Below are 18,291 nucleotides of genomic sequence, written 5' to 3'. Positions count from 1 at the left end.
AATCCAGCAATCCCGAGCCTCCTGTCTCAACACCAGCTTCCTCTCATCCCTACACTCTGCCTGGGCTGCCTCTTCTTCCTAGGACACCCTCTATGGTAAACCTTTCTCTAGTAGCTAGGTTCAGATTCCAGCCAGGAAATCCATCCCACAGGACACTTCCTCAGACTCTCTGAAACCAGGACATAACCTTGCCTGTACAGCCCTTGCAGCCTGGGCAGGGACAGTGGTACTGAGGTAGTCGTTGTCATTAGCCAGGGATGCTGTGAGGCAGAGGCTTTGGGCTTTTGCCTCCCTGTTGTCCCCAGCTGCTGGGACCATGCCTTACTCAGTCATCATCAGCACTGCCTGAAGGATGAACAATGGTAGGTGTTATCCGGTACCTTCTTAGTTTAGGCTGCTGTAAGAGAACACTGTGGGCTGGGGTTTAAATAGTAGATACTTCTCAACATTCTGGAGGCTAGGGAACCCACAGTGAAGGCACCTGTGGGTAGTGGTGCCTGGGAAGGACAGCCATCTTTTCAGTGAGACCCTAACATAATAAAGTAGGAGGCACCTTCCAAAGCCCCCACCTTGTAACCCTCATGTCAGGAGTTAGGATGTTATTTTATGTATTTGCGATGGGGACCAAAGCATCCACTCATGACGCAGGGAGCAAAGTGCTTGCAGTGCTACCAGAAGAATACGCCAGACGGGAAAGGACTGGATTTAGGGAAAGTGACACAACTGTTACTTCTGCCTCGGGTCATAAGATGACTGCCTTGTGATCTTGGCTCTAAGGTTGGTGACAGAGGAGAACGTGGGGGCTTTCCAGACAGCTTAGTTTTGAGACTTTCTGGTTTTCTCTGGGGGCTGACGGCAACTGTTTTCCTTCCTATCATATTTACAGCTGTGTCTGCTTGTAGTCTTAAGCCTGTGACCACCCCTCCCCCACACACATAGTGTCTTTTAGTTCTGGCAGATGTTGTTGTTGTTTTGTTTTGTAATCCCTTTTCTTTCTGTCTTCAGTTAGAAGATTCGATAGGTGTCCAGCTCTGAACAAAGAAGTCTCTGTGCTGATAGCCAAATTGTCACCTGTTTTTTCAGGTTCACTACAACATTGGCAAAAACCTGGCTGACCAAGGCAACCAAACAGCAGCCATCAGATATTACCGGGAAGCAGTCAGGTACATGAGTGTGTGCGTGAATCTTTACTCTCCAAGATGCCTGGCCCTTCCCTGAAGAACTCTTCCATCTTTGCTGATCTCCGAGTGTTGGGTGGAAACAAGTGAACAGTAACAGTCTGTTTGGCTTTCACTTCCAGACTGAATCCCAAGTACATTCATGCCATGAATAACCTGGGGAATATCTTAAAAGAAAGGAATGAGCTACAGGAAGCTGAAGAGCTGCTGTCATTGGCTGTCCAAATACAGTAAGCATCTTTTTCTTTTCTTAGCTTTCTGCCAAGGACAAAAAAAAAAAAAAAAAAAAAAAAAAAAAAAAAAAAAAAGGTGGATCTCTGGGTTTGGGCAGTCATTTAATCTTCTCTTTTTCTTGTTTATTTTTTTATTTAAAAAAAAAATGCTTTCCTAGGCCAGACTTTGCAGCTGCATGGATGAATTTGGGCATAGTTCAGAATAGCCTGAAACGGTTCGAGGCAGCAGAGCAAAGCTACCGGACAGCAATTAAGCACAGGCGGAAATACCCAGACTGCTACTACAACCTTGGGCGGCTGGTAAGGACAGGCTGCCCCAATTTCCCAGCTCCTAAAACAGAACTCTCTTAAACCCATCCAGAACTCTCCACATTACAGAAACCCTCTATGTGTGTTTATCTCTTTTGAAAGTAGCAATTTGGTTTCCTAGTATGTACTGCTAAAGTTCTAATTAATGAGTCATCCAGACTGAATGAGTCCAGTTTATAAAGTCACAAAGGCAATAGATTCAATGAAAATTTTGTACGTCCCTTCTGCCCTGGGAAACATACTCCAAGGACCCACTTCCTGATAAACAATGGTTTTCGTTTTGTTTTTAAAACATGAATAGAAATTTAAGATTTAAAAACAAGCCCGTAACTGATTTCTGAACTCCCTTGTTCTCCTTCCCCAAGAGAGCAGATCTCTTCTTTTGTCAGGGGATGTTCTCCTCCAAATGGTGGCCTCGGGAGCATATATCTGAAAGGGCCTTGCAGTTACTTAATGGAACTAAAAACTAGGATGTTTGAATTGATCTGTATTTCTAGTTTTTGACAGAATATTTAAGGCAATCTGATTGTTCCTAATTTTCTTGTGTATGGAAGTTTCTGTCCCACCTGGCCTCGAACTGTTTAGTTCCAAATAAACATACAGAGGCTTATAATAATCATAAACTGTTTGGCCAATAGCTCAGACTTCTCATTGGCTAGCTATCTCTTAATTACTAACCCATTTCTGTAGGGAGACACCATAACCACGCCTCTTAAGGACTGGGTCAAGCATACCTGTAGACAGCCCTTAGGAGGCATGGTTATGGTGTCTCCCTACAAATTTCTATTAATCTACATCTCTCCAGGTGTTCTTGGCTTACCAGAGAATGCCTGGGCGTCCTACCTTCCCGGTAGCTACATCTCCTTGACTCCACCTACTACCTTTCTCTATCCCTGTTCTGATTTCCTGCCTGGCTAAATCCTACGTATCCATTGGCTGAAACAGCTTTATTCATCAACCAATAAGAGAAGCATATTCACAGCATACAAAAGGAATCCCCCATCAGCTAAGCAGCATCATTCTTTAAACAGGAGTTATTAGATTTACTAGGTGAAATTGATAAGGGAAATACTTTTGGTCTATGTGAGCCAAAGTGGATTGTATGCACAGTGATGGGACATCCTAAAAAAAAAAAAAAAGTATAAGCTTCACAAGTAGGTAAAATTAACAGGTTCTTAAAAGCAAACAGCTTGTTTATCCCCATTTGAAATACCTGAGGCGTCTTCATATTATGCAGTCTTTGTGTAAACAAAACCAGTATTCCCCACGTTGGTTCTTCATCCAGACAACCCACCGCATCTCATATTTGATAACTGATAGTTCCCATATAACATTTGTATTTTCTACAAAAGGTAATGAATGTTCCCCTGCCTCTGGGAAGCATCCCTCTCTGAACCCTGAACTTTGACCTGAAGACCATGTCAAAGCAGAAGGGAAACCGTAAAACTGGATGTTTGGTTTTTTGGTTTTTGTGGGGTTTTTTTTTTGGTTTTTTAAAATTTTAATAGGAAGAATAGGCTTCTATTTTTACCGTTATACAAATAACTTTGGCCTTTAGTGAGTTTGCTTCTGGAATGGTGTGCCATGATCTTGTGAAGTGCATAGGTAGAATGAACCGAGGAAAAGAAATGTCAGGTGTAGGGGTGACTTTCTCAGGATGGACCGAGGGCCCTCCTGCAGGCCACGCAAAGGGAGACAAACCAGGGGAGGAGATGAGGGGTGACTTTCTCAGGATGGACCGAGGGCCCTCCTGCAGGCCACGCAAAGGGAGACAAACCAGGGGAGGAGATGAGAATGAAAACCTGGTACAGATTGACTTTGTCAACCTGGATTGGACTTCTGGGAGTCTGATGCCAGCCAGGTGGGTCATTGTCAGCGTATTTAAAACACAGTACAGCTGTTTCCAGGCAGCAGTCAGTGAAATTCCAGGTCCACGATAAAGCTTCAAGTGTGACTATATGGAAACTCCGCTACAGAGTTCTATAGTAGAAAGGTCTAGAATCTAGTGTGGTCTCCAGCCAACAGCAGAGGTCAGCAGGCCAGTAAGTACATACGGCATCTCCCCTAAGGATGGGTAGTGACCTACAGAGAGAAGAATCTGGGATAATCATTCTGGGAAATTTGGGTGAGGGCTGCCTCTGTAGCAAACAGTGGGTGAGGACTGCCTCCACAGAGAGCAAAAGGTCACCAGGTCATTAACAAAATCCACTCCCAGCCTTCTGGGTAGGAAAACAAGTATTTTGTCTCCACCATTGAGAAGAGGCCCCTGTGTGTTAACATTCCTGTTTTCCCTAGCAACCTGTGCTTGCAAGGACCTCTGTGCCCCCAACACTGGACAAGTCGCTTTAAGTGGGCAAATAATGTTTGTATTATAAATTTTAAAATGATGTCGCTTAACGTGTTTTTTATTGAAAAAAAAAAACACTACAGTTGTTTTAGTTAAGTACAATAGGAAGACACCTTCTCCAGAAGTCTATTCCATTGCCAACAAGAGGAGTTGCTTCCTCCAGGGCACCGTAGAGAGGTGACAGCAACATGATTGACCCCAGAGATTTGAACACAGGTCGAGCATGGCGTTCTCTGGTCCTCATTGGCTGTCTCCATGACTACTGGGCCCCAAGTGCTGCTTTCACGATTCAAAATACATTGCTTTATAATGATACAGACATCTACCCTCAAGAAGTACTAATCTCTCCTAGGGATGTGCCGGGGGTGGAGGGCACTTTAAAACCTCATGATGATGTCCATAACCTCAATCACAGACAAACCGGGCCAGGTCCTCAGAGCTGACAAAGGGAGAAAGTGCTGCTTGGAGGGAGCAGATGTATTAACCTAAGTCTATGCATGCAGGTGTAGTCACTGTCTCTTGTTTGCTGGAGATTTGGTCCTTGTGAAGTCTTTGGTGTTTTCCCCTCTTCTAGAGGTAGTTCCTTTCAGGTATTGCTCGAAAAAGCACTTGTGTCCACCTGCAACTTCAACATTAGTTGTCACTTCCTCCCTACACGCTGCCTGTCACTGCTATTAATTGGAATTTAGAAAATGGGATTTGTGCTAAATGAGCCCCGGTAGGAGTAGCACCCAGAGAAAAGGACACAGAACATAAAAATACAAGCTTGGATGGTGAGCTCTAGACTTGGGGCTTCATGATGCTTTTCCTTGGATGACCAATCATAGCACTGAAACGATGGATACCTCAGAGTTGTTTACTTATTGTGCTGCCCTGAGATGGCATTAGTTAGGGCCTGTTGTGTAAGGCTCTTGCTCTCCATTGTGGTTTAATTATCCAGCCTTTGCTTTCGACAGCTTAAAAGCATTAAGGCTTAATCTTCAACAGCTCAACCTGCCCTGTATATATCTGAAAATAAGAGGAACTTAATAATCTCAGGGTGTCCATTTTAGGAGTCATGTTTTTATAATGGGACACAGATGCTTGCTTTGATTTGTGGATTTGATAAGAAGAGGATGTAATGCGGTTATAGAGGAAATAGGAAGAGCCGGGTTGTTTGGGGTCATACTGCTGATCCTTGAGGGTGGTGGTGACAGTGGCTTGGAGGAGTGCTGGGGGCTGTTCACTGTGCAGAAGTTGGTCATCTATGTCAGTCACAGGCTTTAGAAAAGAGAAAACATGCTAAGTGTTTTAAACCGGGAAGCCTTAGCAGAAGGACTTGTTGTTGTAGGAAGAACAAAAATGGAAACGCATTGGTGATGCAGAGATAATAATGAAAGGAAACCCATAGGTTTGGGGGAAGCATGTGGCTGGAAGGAGGAAAGACCACAGCTCCCAGACCTGGGACAGTGGAGGAGAGGGTGATGGGAGGAGGAGAAGGTCAGGATGCAAATGGAAAACACCTGGTTCTCTGGCCTTGACTTTCTGAGGCTGACAAAAAGGTGTAAAGGACCCAGAGCAGAGTATGGGATGCATGAAGGGCTGGTGGGTGAATAACACCTCTACTCCCTGTTGCGTATTACATCACCAAGTTTCTCTGTTTTATTTTTTATTTTTCTTTATTATGTGTCTTTTACATCATGTATCTTGATCCCATTCATTTCCCTGTCTCTTTGCATCCATCCCTCTGCCCCTGCACACACCCCCAAATAAAACAAAATTTAAGAGAAAAAGGGGAAAAAAATCTTTAAAATCTCATCATGGGAGCTGCAGTGTGACATAGTGATCACGCAGTAAACCCCTTGATTCAGCCTTCAACAAGCAGTAATAACAGTCAGAATAATAGTGGGGATGAGCTGGGAACGTGAGGACTTGTGCTGTATGAGGAATTTGCAGTGTCACCACTGCCTGTCTAGGTGACTCACATCTGTGTTACATACTGGAGAGAACAGGCTTGAGACATCCTGTACCGAGACCAAGTTTGATGTTCAGTGTATTTAAACAGCCCTATTTATTTGAATTTTTATAGTGTTTCCTAATGGTTTAAAGGATAAAATATTGCAACCTGATAGTCTAAGCCTCATGAGAAATTTGAGGAATTCTGACACTTTTAACAAAAATGTATTTGTAAATCTTTTCATAATTCACTAGACCTTATGTCAGCTATTTGTTGCGTGGATCATAGGGCAAGTCAAAATGTTTGTTTCCCCATTGGAACGTGTACTTAGTAAGCAGGAAGGAAATAATAACCTAAGCTGCCATAGATTGCTGCCATTTGAAATTTGTGCCAAGTTCCAGGGAAGGACATTCAGATGAAATGTGCAGATGCTCACATTCTCTTCTTTCCAAGCAGGCAAAGAATATCCAAACTGCTGATGCATTTCAGTGACCATGTGGGTCTTTTCCAAGGAGTTTACAAAATATATCTGAATGGCTCACATTTTTATCTTGAGTTTAGATATCCATAAGAGGTTTCTAAACCGTGTTCTGGGGTTGCGTGTGTAAGCACTTGACCCTTGGAGCCGTCTCCCTGGCCCACTACAATGTTCTAGTTACACAAAATACTTGTTTCCTGTCCTAAATAATACTTTATTAAAGATAGACTATAGGGGCCTTTCTGGAAAAAAGAATAGTAGTATTTCGCAGTAGCTGGAAATGTTACTTTATAACTGTGATCAGCAAATAATAGGTTATACAGTTGCGTTTCTTGACTTAAGACCCAGGCCACCTGGATCCAACCCCTGACCTTCCATCTCTAGACATGTGGCTAAGCAAGTCACTGGTTTTCCTGTTATCTCAGTTGTTGCATCTGTAAAGTGGGGTTGTAATGACACCTACTTCACTGGGGCCGTTGTTGTTGTTGTTTTAAGTACATGGGTTGATAGGAAAACCGAGAAGCTCCGTAAGTGAAGGTACGGTGGGGCTTCCAGTTTCTTTTGTGGGACTTTATTTGTCCTTGCTGGCAATTTTGTAGAAGGGGAAAAAGACAGGAGAGTTGGGATGTTGACTTTGGGGGATATTTTGTGTACAGTATGCAGATCTGAATCGCCACGTGGACGCATTGAACGCATGGAGAAATGCCACCGTACTGAAGCCGGAGCACAGCCTGGCGTGGAACAACATGATCATACTCCTGGACAACACAGGTGCAGAGGGGAGGGAGACTGAGGTGGTATTCCATCACCCAGTTCTGACCAATGTCATCCCCACAGGCTAATGGGACACGTAGACTAGTGCTGTTCCTTCAGTTTAAAAAAATAAATAAGATGGGCACGGTGCTACCCACCTTTGATCCCAGCACTTGGGAGGCAGAGGCAGGTGGATCCCAGCGTTTAAGACCAACCAGGATGACATAGTGAGACTGTAAGCAAAGAAAGAAGGCGGAGGGAAGAAGAGAGGAAGAAAACCTGGTGTTACTTGGTGTTAACAAAAATGTCTGTTTTTATGGGGGCAGTGATACGACTCAGTCAGTAAAATGCTTGCTGAGCAAGCATAAGGACCTAAGTTCTACTCTGTGCACCCACATAAAAAGCCTAGGCATGATAGCAGATACCTGTAACCCCAGCACTGGGGAGGTGGAGACAGGAGAATCCCTGGGGGTTCACGAACCAGCTAGACTAACCAACTTAGTGAGCCCCAAGTTCAGTGAGAGACCCTGTCCCTGTGTCAGAAAGTAAGGTGGAGAGGGTGAAGAAGACACCTGATCCTGACATCTGACCAGCCCATGTGACAGCACCCTGACACACCATAATACTCACGTCTGCTTTTCTAGAAAATGAAGTTCCTTCTGACACATCTGAATTAGTGTGTAACTGGTATCTGGTAGAAAAGTGTAGCACAGCTTCCTAGAATGTCACGGGAAATATTCACCTCTCTGGTCAAAATTGTGCTGAGCTGCCACAGCCCTCCCACTCACTAGGCTTTGAGTCGTCTTCACGTGTTCTGCTTGGGTCTCTTCAAGTAGTGTTTTCCTGGTCATATGTGACGCGTGTAAGTCCTTCTCTAGAGATACAAAGACACATGTGCACTGTTGATGTGGTTTTCATTTCTTCTCCCAGGTAATTTAGCCCAGGCTGAAGCAGTCGGGAGAGAGGCACTGGAATTAATTCCTAATGATCACTCTCTCATGTTCTCCTTGGCAAACGTGCTGGGCAAAGCCCAGAAATACAAGGTGCGTAAACCACAGGCCTTGATATCCTGCAGTTATTCCAGCAGCTGACAGGAGCCGCCACTGTTTCTTATGTCCCATTGGGCTGGAGGGGGCCACAGGAGAGCTTGGTCAGTTTGCTTCCTGAAGAAGTTGCCTAACAGAAGGACTGTGGGGTCAAACCCAGTGTCCTTCCTCATCAGCAGCAGGCCTGTTCCTTGTGGAGAGGGAAGGGAAACCGAGGCGGGGAGCGTGAGGAGGATGGGCTGCTGGTTGTCTGTCCTGTGCTACAGGACTGGTGTCATCCCATCCCTGGTATCTCCCTCTCCCTTTGTGTGAAGAGTCTGACCCTGCCGCATGCAGTCAGGCAGGAGTACTAGGGTTGTCTATGGGTACTGTCTTTTGTATTGTATATAGCTGGTTAACATGGCTGCCAAGGTTTCTCCGTGTCATCAGCAAGGCCCTAGAGGTTTTTGACCTATGAAAACCACAAAGTCTTAACTCTGGTACTGAGATGCAGCTCTGTGGTAGAGGGCTTGCCTAGGATGCTTGAGGTCCTGGACTTGACTGATGGGGAAGTACTTCTGTGTATATTTATCTTATTGATTGTTAAATAAAATACTGTTTGGCCAATGAGACAGCAAGTTAGACAGGACCAGGAGTCAAAGAGGATTCTGGGAAATGTAGTAGACAAGTGGTGATCCAGGCAGGAAGTGACATAGCAAGGAGACTCATATTTAGCAAGGAGAAACAAGAAGTGTCCCCTTTTTCCCCTTTGCCTCCTCCAGCGGCAGGATGTGAGCCACCGGCAAGAGAGGGTGCCAGCAAAAGGCATCCTCTATAAAGATGGGTCTTGTGACATGTATGGATTTATGATGGTTAGGACTGAGCTGGCAGATGGGAGGTCCTGGTCGTTGGCCGGGCAGCTTTGAACCTAATACAAGTCTCTCTGTGCATTAATTGGGGCCCTAACTCAGGAGGGCGGCTGGCGTAAAGTGCACACGTGGTGGTGGGGCTTGGGCGGCTTTGGTGGAAAGATTTATTGTAACACTTGACCTCCAGCCAGACACACACACACACACACACACACACACACACACACACACACACACACACACACACACACACACACACACACACAGACACACACACACACACACACACACACACACACACAGACACACACACACACACACACACACACACACACACACACACACACACACACACACACACACACACACACACACACACACACACACACACACACACAGACACACACACACACACACACACACACACACACACACACACACACACACACACACAGACACACACACACACACACACACACACACACACACACACACACAGACACACACACACACACACACACACACACACACACACACACACACAGACACACACACACACACACACACACACACACACACACACACACACACACACACACACACACACACACACACACAGACACACACACACACACACACACAGACACACACACACACACACACACACACACACACACACACACACACACACACACCCCTACCTCTTCCACTTCAAGAATGGCAAATGGTGGGCTGGGCATCACCCCCTGTGTCTTTCAGGGAACTGTGGGTCTATGGGACTATTGACCCCACACTCTGATTTTTTGCCTCCGAATTGTTGAGGGAGCTTATTAATACAGATTGCTCCCCAGGAGAACCAGCCTGGAGTGGGTGAAGTCAGGGGTATTTCTTTCTAACTGGCATCTTGGGCACCCCACACAGAAAGCCTTGGAGCTACTTTGAGAAGCAGTCCCATGACCTTTGGAGGAAGAAATATTTTAGGATTGTGGGCTGATAGATATTTGAGTTACCACCTTAAAATACCAATTAATATTTTATTGATATTTCATATTAATATTTTATTGTGAATAATTTTATTTCAGAATTGTAACAGCTATGTGTTATTTTGGGCACCCTGAAGCCATGGATGCGATTCAAGGCCTAACAGTAGCAATTAATTTTTTCCCTTTAGAGAACCCTGCTAATGCATTAATTAATACCTCTCTATTGTCATTTCCTTGTGTTCATTAGACATCATCATTGGTTTAATTTTCTGTAAACCATTTCATGTGTTTCTCTCATTTTTGAATGTTGGTGAATTTAGATTTCCATATACATTATTAGTTCTAGCTTTTGTCCTAAAAAAGCAGCTTTTGGCAATGTACCATTTTATTTTTTGTGCCTCTGCATGAGGGAGGGGGTTGCCAGCAAGGACAAGTCGGGGGACTTGGGCCTCCATTGACCTGGCAAGCCTTTTTCAGTAGGCCAATTCCGTAATCATTGTATTGATTTTTTTTCTATCATCCTACAGTCTTTAGAGTGCAGTTTCTGTTATAGGAATTGAACCCAGGGCTCATTTGGCTTCCTGTTCACATCCTCTCCTCCACCTCCCATAAGTAGAAAATACTCCATATAGCAGAATGGAGCAGTCAGTTGGTTGCCCTCATCTTTACACATTTTTCATCTTAATAGTCAAAGCCAGAGTGCTGAGCCTATGAGAAGGAAACAAGATGAAATCTGAAATAAGTAGCTCATTTTGAGCTCTTGGGCAGCTACCAGTAGGGAGCATAATGGGACTTTTCCAGCCAGGGGGTCAGCCAGCCAAGTCCAGCCATGGGCCAGCAGCTGATTCTTTTTTTTTTTTTTTTTTTTTTTTTTTTTTTTTTAAGTTAAGGATTTGGAATGCAAATGTTTGTGTAGCTTTTCTCTCACAATGGGAAGAGAATCTTTTGTTGTTGGCCTGCAGGATGCCTTGCAGAGCCCTGGGCAGATACAGTAGGGAAAGTGGATGGTGGGGTAGTATCAATTTACAGGATTGGAGTAGGCTCATCTTCCCTCCCAGGGGTTGGGAGTCTGCATTCTGGTCACCTATGCACCTTGCTGGTTCTCTCTCTCTCTCTCTCTCTCTCTCTCTCTCTCTCTCTCTCTCTCTCTCTCTCTCTGTGTGTGTGTGTGTGTGTGTGTGTGTGTGTGTGTGTGTATGTTTGTGTGTGTGAGATATCTTCCTCAGCCACTGTCTACCTTATTTTTTGAGAGTCTGAGCTGAATCAGAAGCTCGCCAATTCAGGCAGTTGCCTGGCCAGAGAGATCCAGGGACCCTCCTGTCACTGCCTCCCCAGCCAGCTTTTGCATGGTACTGGGATGCAGATCCAGGTCCTCGGGCTTGTAGTCATGAGATGACCAAATGAATCCCTCATCAGCATCAGGATAGCAGCTTCAGCAGCCTCTTGGGTGTTAGCAGTTAGCATCTTGGGTGTACAGAAAATGTGTCTATCATATTGAGCGGTTCTCATGCTCATTCGAGAGCCCTTGAGCCTAACAGCAGTCACTCACCTGTCCATGCCTCAGTCTGTTCTTGTGTGAAGATGGCAGCCTGCGAGAATCCTGGCCTTGTGGTAGGAGAGTATGCATGAGAGTGGAATTTGCATCTATTGGATGGTAAATACGTGCATACAAAATGTTACATTGAGTTTAATGATCATTAAATGAATCTCTGTGAATCATCTTAAACCTGTTAAAATCTGTGTTGCATTCCAGTCCCGGGCTAGTGTGGGAGGACAAAAGTGATGTTCAGCTCTTACTGTGGTACTTACCAGTCACTTCCTTTCTGCATTTTTCATTCTGCTGCCTTGGGGCTCAAGAGCATGTCACAGTGAGAGAGAGTAGTCATGTGTGTCACACCACTCGTTAGGAATTCTTTGGTTTTGCGCATGTGGGTTCTACCTGATTTATTTACTGTTCTGTTTATTTGTATCTGTTTATTTAATAGACTGGGTCTTGCTATGTTTTGTTACGTAGCCCAGGTTGGCACTCTTCCATCCTCTTGCCTCAACCTCCCAAGTACAGGTGTACATACCATACCCAACTGATGGTTCTCTTTAAAAACATATTTTAAATTTTTTACATTTATTTAAAATGTTTTAAATTGCTTAAAATTTTTTGCAAGAACAGTCAGTGTTCTTAACTGCTGACCCATCACTCCACCCCCAATTTTTGAGTTTTTTATTTTATGTGATTGTTCTGCCTGTGTGTCTGTCTGTGCACCACATGTGTGCAATGTCCATGGAGACCAGAAGAACACATCTGTTGCAGAGGTTTTCTTATCCTTCAGGGTCCCACCTCCCTTCTCAGCCCCAAATAAACACACAGAGACTTATATTAATTATTAAACTATTGGCCGATCGCTAGGGCTTCTTATTGGCTAGCTCTGTCTTAACTATTAACCCATCTCTATTCATCTAAGTATTTCTACATGGCCTTATCTTACCGGAGAGTGTCTGGTGCATCCTATCCTCCCAGGGCCTCCATGGGGTCTCTTTCTGGTCTCCCTCTCTGCCTACCTTTCCCAGAATTCTCCTCATCTCCTAGTCCCACCTATCTTCCTGCCTCTACTGGCCAAACAGTGTTTTATTCATCAACCAGTAAGAGAAACATATATCCAGAAGGACCTCCCCCTCAGACATCATATCCCTAGGGGCTGGAGTTGCAGATGGTAACTGTGAGAAAGCCATTGTGAGTGCTTGGAATCCAACCTGGGTTTTCTGCAAGTGCAAATTGTGTTCAACTGCTGAGCCATCTTTCCAGCCCTTTGAGTATATTTTAGATACAGATAAATGTGTTTAAAAGGTAGTATGTTGTTACTGGGAATATAAGGTAGCTAAAAAGTGATTTACTCAGTATCAGCTACTTAACTATTACAGGCACAGACTCTGAGCCTGGGGTCATCCTCTATCGTCTTCAAAGGAAGCCTGGCCCATGGTAGTGGGTGTGAGCCATAAGCTGCCAGTCGTACTGTCTTTTACCTAAGTGAATCCGAAGAGAGGTGATCGTGTGTAACAATAACTCTTTCCACCAGCTGCCTGGGTTCTGCCACTGCTTTAGGGCCCCGAGATAACACACAGAGTCTTATATTAGTTACAGTGCTGCTGGCCAATGCCTAGGATTTCTTATTTGCTAGCTCAGTCTTAATTATCAACCATAACTACTAATCTGTATATTTTTATAAGGACTTAGCTTACCGAGGACACCAACCTTATGCATCCTGTCTTCCTGGGATCACATAGCGACTCTCTCCCTTTCCTACATTTCCCCAAATCCTCCTTCTCTCCTAGTCCCGCCTAATTTGCTTCCCTATTGGCCAACAGTGCTTTATCAACCAATAAGAGAAACATATACACAGAAGGACCTCCCCCATCAATATTTCTGTGACATGATTTCAGCTTCACGTCACACTGTCCCCCCTTTTCTTCCTTGAGTCATGCAGAACACAAGATGGCCCTTAGGAGGGCTCGGATTCAGGTGTTGCTTTTGAGATGTTTTGCCTTCCAGGTCCTCTTCACCCAGATCTCCAATTGTTCTTAAAGATCCAGATTGCCAGGCTGTTCCCAGCTCTAAATCTTTGTTAAATGTAGTGTTTAATGCCCTTCAGAAGAGTGTTTTGCTTTTTCTCCATGTTAATAAATGAAATCTCCACTTGAATGAGGGTTGCATCTATTCAATGATATAAACAGCCACATTGTCTGTGTTTATAGGCATTCATATCTCTCTATAGATGAGTTCATGAAGTCTGTCTTGAACACGGCCAAGATGGGATGGATAATTACATTATGGGCTTTGAATACCTCCAGGCCTGTGCTCATCCTCAGGTTCAGGTGCAGTCTAGGGTTGCTGAGGCTTGCACTCCTTGAGGCAGCAGATCCTGCCCATACTCACTTGCACCCAGACCTGCCTTTTCTGGGATACCCCTGCATCTACAAGCTGCAGTGTTGCTATTTCGAGCCTTGGAAACATGACTTAAACTTTCTCCATCTTCTTGTCCCCCTGTGAATTCAATCTTGCCATGTAGGAGTTGCAGCCCACTAAGGATGTGTGAACCTAAAGCCTCTATCCCCTGCAGTGTCAATGACCCCTCCAGGCTCACCGACTCATTACCCAGGGACAGCATGGCCTTGACGTTTAAGTAGTTAGGGAAATGAGAAATTCTGGGGGGCCCCTAGAAAATGTGTCATTCACCTTTGCAGCAGTCCATTACAGCAAACTTTTCTGTGAGACACAGAGCATCTTAGAGTAGATTCTCATTATCTGGCTCTCTCATTTCCTGTAGTTTTAGGGTTAGATGAAAATGTTTTAAAAATCACCAGGAAAAGCATAGCTGCATAACAACCACAACAAACCAAATCTTCCGAGTCAGCGAGGCAAAAAGCCCACTCAGAAAACTCATGTAGAATGTGAGGAGTCAAAATTGGCCCCAATCCAACAGCATGGATTATTAGTATACACTCAGCATAGTAAAAGCCAGTTGCAGTGAGCTTGGCTTTTTCCAAACAGGTGTGTGGGACACACACACACACATGGTGGCCTGGGCCTATGATAATGGATGGGTTGGGCATGTATCTCCAGGTAGAAAGTGACCATTTGGGCTCACTCAGGTAGAAAACCATCACCCTGCTTCATAGTGACCCCACTGCAAGTAAGGACAAGTACAAAGATCAATCCACGCCCACCAGGGCATTTGGTCACAGTGCTATACAGTAACGGACAGCTTCTAACACAGATGGTCATTTCTTCCTCATTATCTGTGCTGATTGCTGCTGAAAAGGGGATGCAGCTCATCTGGGATGCCAATGGTATTCTGGGTTTCTGTGGAAGATTAAACAGGATCATACCTTGAGTGTTTGTCTCTGCACTGAGGCCATCGTATTGGGTTGGGTATGCTGCTTTCGTTGGTATCCTTGATGGCTCGGTCCTTTCTTCTTCTGTCCCCTTTTCCCCTCATTGGACCCTGAATTAAGTCATTTGAATTAGGTTGCAAAGTGCCGGCCACTTCTGAAGTGGGACTTAGAGGTTTGTCATCCCCTCTCCCTGTCACCTCTGTGTTCTGCCACCCCGTTACCTTCCTTGCTAGCTCCTCTCAGCAAGGCTGTTTCTGGAAAGCATATGTTTGATACAAAACAGTAATGCTAAAAGATGATTGTTTTTGCCTCGTGCATAATACCTTCTTCTGTATGTATTTCATTGTTTTAGGAGTCTGAAGCTTTATTCCTCAAGGCAATTAAAGCAAATCCAAATGTTGCCAGTTACCATGGTAATTTGGGTAAGAAAGTTTTCCATTTGAATTGTGTTGAAATTCTGTGTTATTTTATATGTATATCTCTATGAAATCTTTTTTTTTTTGCAAAAGTAATTTTTGAAAGATAAACTGTATTGATCTCAAAAATGAGTTTTCATTAAATGGGTTGGTATTGCAGCTCAGTGTAGAGTGCTTGTCTTGCAGGCTGGGGCCTCACAGGCTGGGGTCCCCGAAGGCTGCGTGCCCTACACTCAGGCTCCAGGACCTCATGAGAAGCACTTCCTATAACCAGTCAGGGTTAGGATGCTAAAGATTCACTTTATTGTAGCATCATCTTACAGTTTGATTCTGATGTGAGATTCCCAACTTCAACCTAGAAACACAGCCATCATTTTTCCAAAAGGTGTGTGGAAATCTTCACTTAAAATAAAATGTTGGGTTTATAGAGACAGCTCAGCAGTTAAGTACATTGGCTACTCCTGCAGAGGACGCAGACTTGGTTCCCAGCACCCATGTGGAGGCTCACAACTCCAGTTCCAGAAGACCTGACGTCTTGTGGCCTCCATAGGCACCAGGCACCGAATGCATGTGGTACATGTACATACACACGAGATAAGAATAAATAAATCTAAAATATAGAATAAATTGTGCTTTTTTAAATATGAAGAATAAAATAATAGCCTGAGCTCAGTGCAGTGCTGACTAGCTAGAAGTTTCACAGCAACATTGAAACAGTCACGGCCCTTCTTTTTTGTAATAACATTTCTGGAAACACGTGAGTCCCATCTAACAATAAGAAGAACCCCATGAGTAACAGGCAGGGGTCCAGGGGCAACTCCCCAGGGTGTGTGATTACGATAAACAAAGCTTACAGTACAAACAATATTTTTTTTTAAATAGTGGTTTCTGTAAAGGCTCCACAATAGTTCTTTGTGCATGTGTTTGGGAATCCTGCAAGTTAGTCAGAAGCTCTTCCAAGCAAATTCATCTCCTGCTATTTCAGCTGTGCTTTATCATCGCTGGGGACATCTCGACTCGGCCAAGAAACACTATGAGATCTCCTTGCAGCTCGACCCCGTGGCAGCAGGCACCAAGGAGAATTACAGTCTGCTGAGAAGAAAGCTAGAACAAATGCACAGAAAAGATGGCTGATCTCCCCTCACTGTTTTGAGTTTGTGTGTATGTGCACATGAGGCCTCGGTTCAACGTATACATTTGGGTTTAGCCATTTAAAGTTCTCAGACTTTGTGTTTATTACACTGTTATTTTTTTTCCTCTATGAAAACAAATACATGCAAAAAGATTATAGCACCAGCAATACACTCTTGAATGCTTGAGAGGACTTTTGACATTGAAATTGTATTTTTTCAGACTACCCAAATGTAATTCTAAAATCTCAAAAATGAAGCCTTTTTGTTGTTGTTTTTTTAACTAAACAGAAAAAAAGGAGAAAAAAGTCATCCTTAGCAACTTTTGCTCATGTTAAACCTGCATTTGGGGTGTGACTGTCACGATGAGGAGGCGTGACCTAGCCATGGCCAACTCCCACCACTTACATGAGCATCATGTATCTTATGTGTCTGTGTGTTAGCATATTTATTTAATGATAAGAAAGTAAATTAAGATTGGGGGGTTTTATGTCTCTTTGCAATAGTATAACTTGAAGTTATTCACTCTTTCGTGTTGAACGGGATAACTAATGGAATGAAGAAGGGAAATTTTTAACATCTGTCATATCTGTATTTTTTTTCTTTCATAGGAAGGTATTGACTCCCAAGCTTTTTGGAGTATGTGTGTGTGTTCCAACATGTATGATGTTAGTATATAGGATAATGTTCTACAGAAAACTGCCACTGGTGGTACAGCAACCCTGCTGTGTTTAGGCAAATACAGGCAGTTTAATGTCTTGGTTTCTGTTCTGTCCAGGGTTCAGAGGTCTGTGTTTTTATGTTTTTATCTGTGGAGTGGGTTCCCATTTCACGTAATGTACCTACAGACATTACTCTATCCAGAAAATGCAAAAAGGTAAATTTTCTTACAAAAGAAGTCCAACTTCTGGATTGTGTGATGTTTTTTAAGAATGTGTTGGGTTTTTTTCCCTTGTCTTATTAGACCTCAACCATTTGTTTAGTTTGTTTTTTATATATTGTTGACCTAATAACTTATTCAATCCCTGTAATTTCTATGGCAGTAAAATCATCACACAAACGGGCATGAAATGGTTGAAGTTTCTTCTTGGTAGTGAATGTTTTTGTTGTCTCTCCCCCTGACAGTGGCATCGACTCTTTTCTAGTATATGACTGGTGTGTAGTTTTAAGGCCCACTGTTCATTCTTTTTCCCACCACTGTGACAAGACACCTAACAGACAGTGGAAGGGTGGAAGGGCTTAGTTTACCTCACAGTTTCAAGGTTCAGTCTGCTGTGACGGGGAAGGTGTGGCAGGAGCTTGGGGCCGCTGTCATGATGCAGTCAGGAAATGGAGCAATACATGTCACGGGGCTGCTCCGCTTGCCCTTTATGTGCTGCAGGTCTCCTGCCGAGGGTGCTGCGCCTGTGGGGTGCTGCCATTCACATCTGTGCTGGGTCTACCACCTCTAAACCTCTAAAAACACCCTTCCTGGGACACGGGTTTCTCTCAGAATTCAGTCAAGTTTACAATCAAAATAAACCATCACAGGCCTATTTTATAGGTTTATGTTAGGAAGTTCCCAAAGTTCAGGTAGTGGGATGCATAGATGCGTATTGGTAGATTTTATTCTCTGTGCTCACTTTTGAAATGCAATTTTCATTTTTTTTTAATTAAAAGCAAGTGCAGACATGAGCCTATTGGTGTACATCTACCATCCTGTCTACTCAGGGGGATCACAAATGCAAGGCCTTCCTAGGTTGTAGAA

At 44.0% G+C, this 18,291-nt stretch overlaps 1 protein-coding gene across 4 annotated transcripts in view; it reads left to right on the top strand.

Moving 5' to 3' along the window:
- Positions 1-17,610, top strand: part of Tmtc4 (transmembrane O-mannosyltransferase targeting cadherins 4) — a 59,633-nt gene extending 42,023 nt beyond the window's left edge. For 2 of the 4 annotated variants that reach the window (XM_027388940.2, XM_027388937.2), the window contains 7 exons: positions 1,084-1,163; positions 1,301-1,408; positions 1,570-1,711; positions 7,138-7,252; positions 8,165-8,277; positions 15,351-15,420; positions 16,400-17,610. In XM_027388940.2, the coding sequence (XP_027244741.1) occupies positions 1,084-1,163; positions 1,301-1,408; positions 1,570-1,711; positions 7,138-7,252; positions 8,165-8,277; positions 15,351-15,420; positions 16,400-16,548 (777 nt within the window). In that variant the 3' untranslated portion in view covers positions 16,549-17,610. Of the gene's footprint in view, positions 1-1,083; positions 1,164-1,300; positions 1,409-1,569; positions 1,712-7,137; positions 7,253-8,164; positions 8,278-15,350; positions 15,421-15,842; positions 16,003-16,296; positions 16,379-16,399 lie in introns of those variants that run through there. The other 2 variants (XM_027388939.2, XM_027388938.2) reach the window with 2 other exon arrangements.
- The last annotated feature ends 681 nt before the right edge of the window (positions 17,611-18,291 follow it).

The sequence above is a fragment of the Cricetulus griseus genome, assembly GCF_003668045.3.
Source record: "Cricetulus griseus strain 17A/GY chromosome 1 unlocalized genomic scaffold, alternate assembly CriGri-PICRH-1.0 chr1_1, whole genome shotgun sequence".
Taxonomy (NCBI): Eukaryota; Metazoa; Chordata; class Mammalia; order Rodentia; family Cricetidae; genus Cricetulus; species Cricetulus griseus.
This window is presented reverse-complemented; position numbering and strand designations above follow the sequence as displayed.